This window comes from Apis mellifera, linkage group LG6 (assembly GCF_003254395.2).
Source record: "Apis mellifera strain DH4 linkage group LG6, Amel_HAv3.1, whole genome shotgun sequence".
In the NCBI taxonomy this organism is placed as follows: Eukaryota; Metazoa; Arthropoda; class Insecta; order Hymenoptera; family Apidae; genus Apis; species Apis mellifera.
The window spans coordinates 8,659,403-8,673,494 of record NC_037643.1 but is presented as its reverse complement, the minus strand read 5'-3'; the positions used below and the strand labels follow the sequence as shown (position 1 = coordinate 8,673,494).

Sequence of the window (14,092 nt, the reverse complement as noted above, 5' to 3'; positions counted from 1 at the left end):
AACTGAACGACAGCTCGTGCAATTTATATACAACTGTCTGCTCGTTGAATTACGTATGTATTGTTGTTTAAATGAATTACACATATGTAAATATATCTGCGCACGGGAACGGGTAAATCCCTGAAACTTGAAATCTTCTGATTTCTCATCACTTTTTATGAAAAGATTATCCATTTTATAAATTATTTCTCATAAATATTCTATTTAATACTCGAATTAATAAAAATCAAATTGATCTTAAGATCAATTTTTAATTGATATAAACGATCTTGTTTTGATTGTGATAATTTTCAAACTTGATAATTAAAGATTAATGATTATAATTAGAATTATAGAAGTAATTATTATATATTATATATTAAATAATATTGTACATTAAATAAATATTTAAATTAATAAATTAATTCTATTGACAATTTGTGTGACAAAAATTTCTTTTTTGTTAATGTTATCTCTTTCTGTATAAAATCACATTTTTTTTAATCCATGATTTAAAATATAAAAATATTTAATTTAAGATTGAAATGTGAAATTTTCTTTCTTAAGAATATTTTTTTTATCAGATATTTCATCAGATTCCAAGGAAAATTAAAATAAATGTCAATGTTGAACATTGTGTAAAGTAGAACAGAACAGTCATATTACAAACAAAGAAATGCGCAATTATAACAGAACAGACATATTACAAAAAGAAAGAAATACTAGTATTTTATAAAATGTATTTTTATTTTTATTAATCAAAATTAATACATTTTTTAATAAAATATTTTCATTTTTTCCATTTTATTTTTATTAAAATAATAAACAAATTTTATATTGTTTTTAATATCTTTAATTTTTTATATACTAATATTTTGATCTTAATACATATAACTGTTTAATATGTAATGTAAATAGTTAATTAAACGAATATAAAACTAGTAAGTATATGCTATCTTTAACTCTGGATTTTCCCGTTTCCAATCACTATTATCTTTATGTTTGATGTTTCGAAATCAACAATTTTATATTAAATTTTCATAACGTAAAAGTATATTTGTATTGTTTTAATTATATAATCTAACATATTATTTAAATGAATATTTAAATAAAACTTTCAAAAATTTTTGTGTATTGCAAATATTAACTATATAACTTATAATATATGTTAAAATTATTTTAATAAAAAAATATATAAACTGTATACTGTATTTAAAAAAAAACAATTTAATTTATAAAATTAAAATATTTTTCTCATATTTCTAAATTTTTTATTGTTATTTTACTTTTTGTTATATAGTTTAATATATTATATATTTTTTGAAGTTAGCAACATAATGCTTTTTTTGTAAAGATAAAAATGAAAAATTCTATTATATTTGCAGATATTAGATTTTAATAATAATATGGATAAAATACTCATATTTTTATTAATAATTTCAAAATCAAATTCAAAAATATGCGCATAATTAAAGTACCTTATACTTCAAATATTTATTTTTAAAATCAAATATGTTTAAATTAATTTAATTTACATTAAATCAATACAAATATGGAAATAGTTTTCGAAAATATTTTTATTTATTTTTTTAAATATTACTTTGTTAAAAGTTATACATATATTCATACATATTAGCAATGAATTATATATAATAATATTAAAAAATGTTTCTGCTTAAAAGAAAATGTTTTATGTGTTAATTTTCTTTCACATAATTTATAAAAATAAATTTAAATATATTTCATATTTCTTCAATCAAAAGATAAATGACTTCTTGTTTTTTCAAACAAAAGATAAATGATTTCTTGTTTTTTCAAGTAAAAAACAAATGATTATCCGAGAAAATTATGGATTTTCCTCACCGATAACGTACTATATTGCAATATATTTATATTCGTATTTTCTATTTATAATAATTCTATTAATAATTGATTTAATAGTAATAAAATATTATTCATTATTCATTTTTGATTATTTTTTGTTCCATATGGACTAATACATGAACGTTTATATTTAATAAATTTAAATTTTTATATAAGAATTACAAAACGTAAATCTTCCATTTTTTATAGATAAGATCATTTAATTTTTTGATAGATAGAATTTAGAATGATATATTTATTTCCTTTTTTTTTATTACAGAAAAAAAGATGTAGATTTTAAATTTGATATATAAATTATATAAACAAATTATTTAATTTTCAAGTATGTTAAATATATTTTTTGGTAATACTATAAACTTTGTTATTCAATTATTCTATAATTTAAATTCTTTTCCGATAATCTATGATAAATGATCATTTTTTGCACTTTTTTTTTTGTCCATATGTAATTTAAATATCTAATATAAATTATTCGGAATAATGTCAAACTTTGAAGCTTAACGTTCTTTAAAATATACGTCGTTGTTTAAATTATATTATATAAGTACAAAAAGTAATACAAGATAATAGTAAGTAAAATTATGAAAAGAATCTATTAGATTTTGATAGATAGGATTTAAAAACAATTAAATTCTTATTGTTGGATATCCAATTATATAATTTTTATAATATAATATGTATTGATTATTCAAAGCATATTCAAATTAATATTAAGAATATTATATATAAAATTTTAAACGATAAGGATAAAATTAAATCTTTACATAATACAATTAAACAAATTACACACATTTAATTCATTATGTTACTGATAAATATTTCAATTAAGATCTAAAATTTTCAATTTCAAAATCTAATATAGGTAAGGCACATATAAATCATTTAATGGTCTTTATAATTATTAGAAATTTTTCTTTATATACTAGTTTAATTAATTATCTTCATACATTTACATAATTAATTGAACGTTAATAATCATATAATAAAGAAAAAAATATCAGACATCATAAAATATGTTTAGTTTCAGAAAATGATATAAATAACTAAAATAATAATGTGCTTCATTATGGGAAATATTAACAATTATATAGTGTATATATCTAATCTAAATTAATGATTATAATATAAAATAAAAAATAATCTTTATTTTTTCACAATCTAGCTGTCTTGCCATAACGATTGATTAATACACCTTTATTACGAAGACCTTCCGTAAGTCTTAATCCAAGATCAGCATCTACTTGCGTAAAATTCTTTACAGCTCTTTCAACGATGAACATCGATGCATTGCTAAGATTTTGTACTAAATTGTTCACTAATCTACTTTTCTCTTTATCATCGAGAACATTTCTCCAGAATAAAGTAACTTGTCCAAAATTATCCTCCTTTGGGTCTACATCATAACGACCTACATCGCCACTCACAAAGTATGTCGGAGGAGCTACAGCTGGACATTCTCTAGGCCCACCAAAACTATTAGGAAAATAGTTTGGTGCACCATTTTGATTATTTATAGTCGCTTGGCCATCACGTTGGTAGTTTATTACAGAAATTTCCTGAAAAAGAAAATAAATTTTTTATTATTTTATTATTTTTTTTTATTTTATTATTTGTTTTTCTTTTTTCATTGTTAGGAATAATAAAACATTAATATAATTAATTATATTAAAATATTAATCTATTATAAGTACATATACTGTAATTAAAAATTTAGTGATTTTTTATTATTTTATATTATTCAAATATTTCAAATAAAAAAAGAAAAGTGAAAATGGGAATTTAATTATATTATTATAATTATATTATAAAATTATGCATTTTTTTTTTAAATGAATATCAGTATTTCATACCACCACCTCATTAATATATATTATTATTTAATAAAAGTAGATGTTATATCTTGTATTAATAAAAATAGAAGAATTACTTTGAATGGACAATTCACTGGTAATTGCAGATTGTTTGGGCCAAGACGATGTCTATGAGCATCACCGTAAGTGAACATTCGACCTTGTAGCATTTTATCAGGACTTGCTCCAATACCAGGTACCATATGAGCCGGATCGAAGGCTATTTGCTCTATGTCAGCGAAGTAATTTTCAGGATTTCGGTTTAATACTAACTTACCAACAGGAATGAGTGGATATTCATCATGCGGCCATACCTATTCAATTTAAAATATATTTAATTAGAGAATTATCGCATATTTATTTCAAGATTTATATTTCAAATTATTAATTTTTTAACAATTAAAGCAATTTGATGATATGAAATTTAATTATTTTATATAAATTTTATATAAATTCTAAATTAAAACTTAAAATTTCATATCAAATATTTAATCCATTACTTTAGTTAAATCAAAAGGATTCCATTTGAAAGATTTTGCTTGTGTTGGAGTCATCACTTGAATATAGAATGTCCAAGTTGGGTATTGATTCTTGGCAATTGCATCGTAAAGATCTTGAATCGCATAATCGGGATTACTAGCACTTAATTCAGCCGCCTTGTCTACTGGTAAATTTTTAATTCCTTGATCGGTCTATATGAAATAATTTCATTAGAATAAATAATAAAATTATATTTTTCAAAATATTTAAATGTTAATAATATATTTTTTTTTATTTTTTATCAAACTATAATAAATCAAAATAAATTGTTTTATTTCTGAAATACCTATATATATATATATATATATATATATAAACTTTTGATTTTGATTTTGATTGAAATATAATACATTAAATAACAAGCAAAATGAAATATTTTTTTTTATATTTAAAAATAAAATTATATGGATTTTAATCATTAAAAATAGCTTCCTTAATAAGATATAATAAAATATAAAGAAATGTACCTTGTAATGGAATTTACAATAAACTATTTCATCTTTGGCATTCACCAGTGAGAACGTATGAGAACCGTAACCATTCATATGACGATAACCATCAGGAATACCTCTATCCGAAAATAGAAACATGACTTGATGAGTTGATTCAGGTCTTAAAGAGAGAAAGTCCCAAAACATGTCAGCATCCTACAAAACAATTTCATTAATAGAAATCAAAATAACCAAATTATTTTTACAACTAATTTTTAAAAAATCCAAAATCTTAAAAATTTAATAAAAATGCAGACTAGAATTACTAAGAATTACTATTTCTCATAGATTTTTCGAAAATTTTTAAAAATAAAAATATGAAATAGTCAAATATTTTTATGATCACCTATATAATTATAAAACTTTGAGATTCTTAAGCACAATATTATTGATGACAAACCTTCAGATGTGTAACAGGATTTCTTTTCTGAGTATGAATGAAACTTGGAAAGTATATGGGATCTTTAATAAAGAATATTGGTGTGTTGTTACCGACCAAATCCCAAACACCCTCCTCGGTGTAAAATTTAACTGCGAAACCACGAGGATCTCTGAAAATGAAACAAAATAAAAAATTATCGAAAAATCAATGATTCTATTAGAATGAGTTTTTCAGAAAATTAATTTATTCTTTTAATTGTTTATGAAACAATGAATTAAAATGAAATTAGAAAAATAACAAATAGCGCAAAATCACGTAATTGATATAAATTTTATAATTTTATAGTACAACAGTATTAAAAGAAAAAACTTATCTATGGTGACCAAGGACTACTAATTGATCAATTAATTGCAAGGCCAATGTTCAAGTTTCTCATACAATTTCGTATGACTAAGTGATAATTTTTATGCAAACAAAACAATTTGTAGTCTTGTTTCCATTATTTTTATAATTGTAGTGAATTATGCCGTGAAGCTCGAGTTTTTATCTTGGAAGTAATTATTCATAAATAATAAATTAGATAATAAATATAAATAATAGATATGATAGATTGTGTATAATTCTATTATATAAATTAATTGGGCAACAAAAATAAATTCATAAAAGAAAATTACATGTTGAAATAAAAATAGTTTTAATATTTAATTTTAATTTTATATAATTATAAGATAAATATATTTAGATAAATAATATATTTAGATTACAAATAACTTCATACATATAATATAAAATCAATAAAAATAATAAAAAAATATTATTCAATAGTCAGATGTATTTAAATTTAAATTTTTTGGAGAAACTAAATAATATAATTTCTTTGATAATTGTTTTTGTGATATTAAATTGCATTTGCGTCGAATCATTCAATTTTTAAAAATCTGTTTCTGTAAACAAGATAATGACTATACATCTTTCATATCACTACTTTGTCGTTGTCACTTTAATAAATTTCATACAGAAGAAAATAAATATTTTGCATCGCGTGACATGTTCTATTTTAGAGAATCAATAATATCCTAGGAAAAAATGAAAATTTATGTTTGCAATTACCTGACAGTATCTGCGGAACCACTTTCGCCACCCACAGTAGAAAATCTTACTGCGATAGGAGTTCGTTTTCCAATTGAGGAAAAAACTTTTGCCTTAGAGTATTTTGTAATATCATGAGTAACTTCGAAATAACCGAATGCACCTGAAACGAAGCGAAAAATCATTAGAATTTCGAATACAATAACTCTAATAGAAATATGATCGATTATAAATTAAAACTCTTATTGTTTGAATTGGATGAATTGTATTAATAGCAAATTTGATTAATCAAATATCTATTTAATTAATATCCAAATATTCAAAATAGAATCAGATATTATTTAATTTTGATTTTAATTTATTAGTATATAGAACTGATTAATATTATAAATAATTTATAATATATCTGATTAATGAAAATATATTAATACATTTATTTCAATTTGTTTAATCTATTTAATCTGAATTTAAATATATTAAAAAACTTTCATATTAGTAGTAATTATAATTATCGAAGAAAATTTCAAATATTTTGATTAATCTGTCAATTATTGATATACTTTGATTCAAATATGATCATTTTTTATTCTCGATATTTTTTTTTTGAATGTATTAAATATGATATCAAAGTTTTATATATTCTATCTTCAATTATGTATTGTAGATATCTATACATATGTAAATATTATCGACCATTTAATTAATTTTGATAAATATAAAACAAAATAATAGATAAAACATTTAGAACTATTTAAATATATTTTAATTTTTAAGATTTTTAAATTGAAGGATTAATTTATATTTTATCTAAAAGTAATTTGAGTAGATATATTTTATAAACATTTCATAATTTATTTAAAGATAAAATAAATCAATCTACCAGCTCCTTTAGCATGGACTACACGTTCCGGAATCCTTTCTCTATTAAAATGCGATAGTTCATCCAAAAAGACGTAATCTTGAAGTAATATAGGACCGTTTGGCCCTACCGTCAAACTGGCTTTCTTCGAAATCGGTGTTCCACTTCCAGTAAGGAATATTGGGCAATCAGGCTGAGAACAAGAACGTATATATACTATTAGTTAAAAAAGAACTATTTTTATGTAATCTTATTATATTCATATATAAAAAATTATTTAATTAATAAAAAAAAAATTAAAATAATTATTAAAAGAAAAATAAATTATGAAAAAAATGTATATTATTAATGTGTATTTTTATTAATATCTATACTTTTCTAATATTTGAAGATACATTTAATAAAAAATATATTTTCATGAAATATTTATTAAAACCTTTATTTAAAAAGAATAAAATTAAACATATCCAAAAAACATAATTTTGTGATCCATATTGAAATAGATTTTTTTATCATTTTTTTTTACAATATAGTATCAATACTTAATTTTTAAAATATGCCTTTTATCATTAACTTTTTTGTGCAAAATAGAAAATAATTGTAAATATAATAGCAATCAATAAAATATATATATTCAATGCTGTGTATTCACGTTTTAGATCAATACAAACCGTGTTGAAGTTGTTGAAATGATATTTTTTTATATAGTTTATTTGATATTGTTTAAAAGATATAGTAATAAAAATGATTAAATAATTAAATAGATAATAATAATAAGTATTAAATAATTAAAATAATAATTTAAAAAAAATAATCATCATTAATTATTCAATAAACAAATTTTTAGTAATAGTATGATATAATTTGTCTATTATTATTGTATTATATAATTATAAAAAATGCAATAATAATATAACAAACATATTTAAAATAAAATCATATTTTATATATCAAACATATTTCAAATAAAATTATAAATTAATTAAATTAATACATATATATTTTAAATTTTGAAAAAATTAAATTAAATTTATATAAATATATAAATAATATTTTATCAATTATATATATCTATTCAATGATTGCATTTCATTTCGTAACAACAGTTTAATCAATATTTATTGATTATGAAATATTTTCACATAATTGTACGTAAATGCAATATTTTGTGCACTATTGAAATCGAAATGTTAGGTCATAATCTTAACAATTAAAAATCAAATGATCACTTACGCATTAATACGCAGTGTTGAATATATATTGAAGATCATGGATACACATGATATATTAATAGTAAACTATAAAATGTTAAATAGTTTTATTATTATTATTTAATTATAATTTATTATTATTAGTTTTATATATTTAAATAGTTAATTACAAAATAAATAATTTGAATAAAAATGTTCTATATGTTTTAATTTCTGTCATTGTTAATTTTCACTATTTTATTCTCTATGTTCTCATAAAATATGATAAAAAATATGAGTGATAAAAAAAAGTATATTATAACTAGATTATAACTAAATCTCTAATTCGTTTCCTTTTTTGATTCATAATGCTATCAAATAAATTGTTTCACAAAAAAGTTCCAATTTATTATTATTTTATTTTATCGTATCATTAATATAGATACAAGATGTAGATTACATTTACTATAATGCAGAACATAACTTTTGAATTACTTTTGAATGTTTGATGTTTGATATATTTCAACTTATGATGATGTAACCGGTAACCTTTCTTATTTCTAGAAAACGAATTGCGCAATATAACTAGAACTCGTTCCATCTTACAAATTCTATAAGAATTTATTTCGTAAGTCGTTTCATTAGCATTCTTCTCAAATTTTGTTCCCATTATACTATGAATCATCGTAATTTCACGAATAATGACTTTTCAAAAAAAATATATATAAATATTTTGTGATTATTTCTCTATTTAAAGAACTTAATCAATAATCAATATAATTATCTTTTAATTGAGTCTCATTCTTATTATCTCGAAAAGTTTAATTTTTTTTCGAGTTAAAGTATAATCAATAAAAAATAATCTTCATTGTATCATTTCCATGATAGTATAAAACTGAGATTATGTTTAATGATAAAATATAATTTTGTTTATGTATTAATTTACATATACGAATAATTATTTTAATGTAATTTAATCTATAAGATATTTATTTTCTATCGCTTAATAAATGCATGTTTGCATATTATATATTTAAATATATAATCAAATTTATTATTTCAAATAATTATTCTGCATATTTCTTATAAATATATTCTTATATATGTACATATAATGATTTTGTTATTGTGAAAAATATTATACAATTATTTAAATATTGTTCGAATTTTGCACACTTATTACGCTCAAATAGGGATAAATATCTTGATGGATATTGAAAATGACGTAATCGAATAATCATTGATCGTGAAATTTTCTTGTAAGTATCGAAATTTGTATTCTTATTATTTTTATTATATATTATATATTTAATAAATTATATATTTTATATATATATTTTTACATATTGAAAAAAAACATTCTCTCAAGGTCATTTATAATGGTTATATTTTACAATTCATTATATGCAATTTTTTTTCCAATTCATTATATACATTTTTTTACAATTCATCATACGAATTAACTTATATTTTTACAAGTGTAAGATACATATGATTCAAAATACATGTGCATATATTTTTACAAGTGTAAGATACATGTGATGCAAATATATACTTTATTCAAAATAAAGTATTCATTATAATATTTAATGAAAATAAAATGAAAATAAATAAAATAAATTCTTTTTAAGTTTCCAGTTGTAATAATTTTTTTATATTCGCCAACAAAGGATTCGAATTTAATAAAAATCTATGAAAATTCTGATTCCGCTTGATTACATAAAATACTTGAGTTAATTTTGTCTAATTTTCGAATCGCTCTCTATTTTTTTTTTTTCTTTTCTGTTTCTCCTTTCCCTAATTTTATTATATCGTTTTATACAAATATAAATTCATAAAAAATGAATCTAAAAAATAAATTCATTAATTTCCATCAAAAACAGGAAGTTTTATTTGATATGTATGTTTTTTGAATAATACCTTTTTTGAATCTACCATTCATTTTCAATTTACTTTAAGTAGAAAAGGTAAATACTTTGATGGATGTTAAAAATGATGTAATCGAATAAACATTGATCGCGGAATTTTCCTGTAAGTATCGAGACATTAACACGAAGCCATTAAAAGTGATGGTCATAACGATAATTTCAAACGATAAATTGTATCACATTCTTTTTTTGTAATTAGTTTATTATCAGACTATATAAATAATTGTTAAATTATTTTTATCTACATATTTTCAACATATAATAAAAATAATTTTAATAATTTTAATAATGAACTATTATTATCAACTTGAAAATTATTATATTATAGATTGTTATATTAATTGTTAAAAAAATTTTAACTTCAATAAAAACATTTGTGATACTTAAGTATAGGAAATTCATTTAATGATGGAATTGAGATTTGTATTAAAAATTGATTTATATTAATAATAAATATGATAAAATATTAATTACGATATATATATAATACAATAATATTATATGTATGTATGTATATATATGTATATATATATATGATATCTAACAATGTGTAATAAATATTTAATTAACGATAAATTTAATTTATAAAGTTATATATTAATATTAAATAGATTATATTTCGCTCAACTATGCATAAATATACATTCTTATGTTAATTACACATAAAACTTTAAAAAAAAATTTTATAAAAAAATTTCTATTTCTAGGAAAATAATTCAATTTCACAATTTTCTAAAACGAAAGATATCGAAGAGTACATTGTGCAATTTTCTTGCTATCTAAAATTAATCAAATTTTCTATCCAAAATCATTCTTTTAATTCATAATACTTAAGATATTTCATATTCTATTATCAATATTTATTTATTAATATAAAATAAAAAAAAAGATCTATAGTGGTGATTAGATAGTTCATATTATAAGATATATATGAATAATATAATATTGAGTAATATAATATTGTAATATTCAAGGATAAAATATAGTATAATAATCTAGTGATTTTTTTTTTGTATTGTTGTCAATTCAACTAGATGACAGAGACAAATTGTACAATTGCGTGAGATTCTAGATAAATAGGTGAATCGATTTTTTCAAAGAATTATTATACAAATAAGTGCAATATATTTTAACATTTTTAATAAAAAATTTTTATTTTATAATCAGATTTTTTTCGTTTAAAATCAAAACAGAATTAAAGTTTTTTTGGAAAAAAATTTAATTGTTCTATTATAAAAATATATAGTAATTAAAAAAATAATAAATTTTATTTTTAGAAAATAAATTATGATTTTAAAGAATATTTATATTTGATCTAAAAAGATGTATATTAATGTATATTAATTTAAATAATATATAGATTTAAAATAAAATGAAAAAAAATTAATCTATTCAAACTTCAAACTGAATACCAATCTAAAATAATACCAATCTATATGATATCGAAAACATAAAATTAAGAAATAAAATTTAAAGACTTATTCATTATAAATATACTTTTTATTTTTTTCAAGGGAAATTTCATATAAAAAATTTATTTTATTTTTACAATTCATAATTATTTTTTAGATATCTATTGAAAATTATAATAATTTTAATATTTAATGAGTTATTCAAAGAATTATTAAAAAAAATTCTAAATTATATATTATTAAAACTTTTTCTTCATTTAATATAAAAGAAAAACATTAGTTTTTAAGATTTATCATTATTAAGATTTTATTTTAAAAAAAATAAATAAAATCTGATTTGTTAAAAATTATCTTCGTACTATTCCAAATGAAAAAAATTGTGTCGATGAAAAAATCATAATAAATGTAAATTATATATATCAATTAACACAAAGATCCATTTTAGTTTCTATCTAATTTAAACTCTAGAAATACATGAAATGTACATATCCAATACTACAATATTATGTAACATAAAAAAATTCACATAATTAAATAATATAAAAAAATTGAAATTTCAATTTTATTTACAAGATATTGAATATCATTCCTTATTTCAATAAGGAGAAGTCAGTAATTAGTGGATATTTAAAAAAAATCCATTATTACATATCATATATATAATCTACCATGAAATATATGAAAATATGTTTTACTTTTAACTTTTAATATTTCTATGGAGAATATACGAGAAAATGTGAGTTGCGTGCGCATTATATTCTTATGGATAATTTTCATGAACAGCAAATAATAAGCAGCCTTTACACTAATAATAAGTTTGTTCTTTTCTTTAAAATAGGTAAATATTACTATTCTTATATCTTGTTATTCAAAATCTTATAGAAACATAATATTATCTTAATTTCTGTGAAGAGACCAATATTCGATTGTTAAAAATTATTTATAGAAATTATTATAAACATCTCTTATTATTGTTTTCGATTTTTGTTAAATCAAACTTCTTTAGTTAAAATCTTTGACTTTGACAAAAATTTAATGAAAAATCGTTGATTCAGGTTAGGAATCGAACAATTTCATGAATTTTATCAATTGCTTTTGTGAATATTTTATTCACATTTTAATTTAGAAAATTAATTGTAATATAAATTAGAAATGAAATATATTAAATGAATAAAAAATTATTTATTATTTTCATCAAATCATATAAATCATTTTCGTTATAGTGCGAATTTTTACATAAATAGTATTAACATAATAAATTATATTTTCAACGTTATAAATATTTGATTAAATAAAAAATAATTTCTTTCTTTTTGATATTTAAATTTTTTTAATTTTAATTTTTTTATCCATAAATATTTATAAAACAAAAATATTTATAATATTAATAATTTGGTGAAATATTAATATAAATATTAAATATTTATATCCAAATATTCAATTTTTTTAATTGACCTCATATTTTCTCGTATCTTATTATTAAAATTAAATGAAAATGAAGGCTTAAATGAAAAGTAAGGCTTTTTAATTTTAGTATATCCTTTACTAAATATTTCGAAAAAATTATATATATATATATATACATATAATTTTTGACAAAGTGATATAAGTACAATGATCATTCGTTGATATATTCTATAAACGCGCCAAATATAAAAGATTGAATTATTTCAAAGTCTTGTAATATATATTTCAAATTTAGGAATATATTTTCATTTTCTTTTAATTAAAAAAAAAATCTTCAAAATTTAAAAATCGATCATATGATAACCAATTTTTATAATAATAAATAAATGTATCAAATAAAATGTTTCAAATATTCTAGTTTTTCATTTATTGAAATATTTTAATTTTTATAAATTCAAATTTTTTATTTAATTTTCATAGAAGAATTGTATTTACCTTTAAATTTTTCTTGTAGTCGATTAACTGGTCAGCGGAAGGATTTCGTTTTATTTCAGTCATCGTATCGTCTTCAATTTCGTTTTTGCAACAATATCTTCGTAATGATAATCGACGAAAAGCCAGGGTGCTTTGCACACTTGTTCGCGTGCGTTCCAAACAACAACTGATCAATCTCAATAATAACGAACTTTTATCATCCGAGTCGAGCGATGTGTGGTAAATACGTGCGAGAGTAGCGGTATTACGTATCAACACTCGATCCAATGAAAACGGTCGAATGACCGGAATAAGGCCCGAACTTGTCTTCGTCATTCTTCGGCACGATTCGTTATGGTCATGAACCAATGAGTTCGATGTCCTGTGTTGATGAGTGTATTTAGTTGCTAATTTTTCGTTTTTTTTCGGTACTTTTACAACTGGTATTTAGAAACTTAGTTACCTTGAAAAACACCTTGAAATTTTCCAGAAATGGATGATCTGAAACAAAGGGTTATTGTTAATGTTTGTAAATGTTCCGTATTATTGTACTCGATTAGTTGTTTATTGTCAATCTGATTAAAATTGTACCAAGAGTTAAGTGATC

The 14,092-nt window shown here is 19.9% G+C and overlaps 1 protein-coding gene across 2 annotated transcripts; it reads right to left on the bottom strand.

Moving 5' to 3' along the window:
* Positions 1-2,986: 2,986 nt before the first annotated feature.
* On the bottom strand, positions 2,987-13,963 carry Cat (catalase). Of its 2 annotated transcripts, XM_026441104.1 has the most exons (9): positions 13,949-13,963; positions 13,507-13,867; positions 7,096-7,267; positions 6,237-6,378; positions 5,145-5,295; positions 4,721-4,900; positions 4,214-4,405; positions 3,791-4,027; positions 2,987-3,419 (listed from the first exon to the last, which is right to left on the bottom strand). In XM_026441104.1, exons 2-9 carry the CDS (start codon positions 13,819-13,821, stop codon positions 3,015-3,017), a joined length of 1,794 nt encoding a protein of 597 aa, XP_026296889.1. In that variant the 5' UTR covers positions 13,822-13,867; positions 13,949-13,963; the 3' UTR covers positions 2,987-3,014.
* Positions 13,964-14,092: the final 129 nt, after the last annotated feature.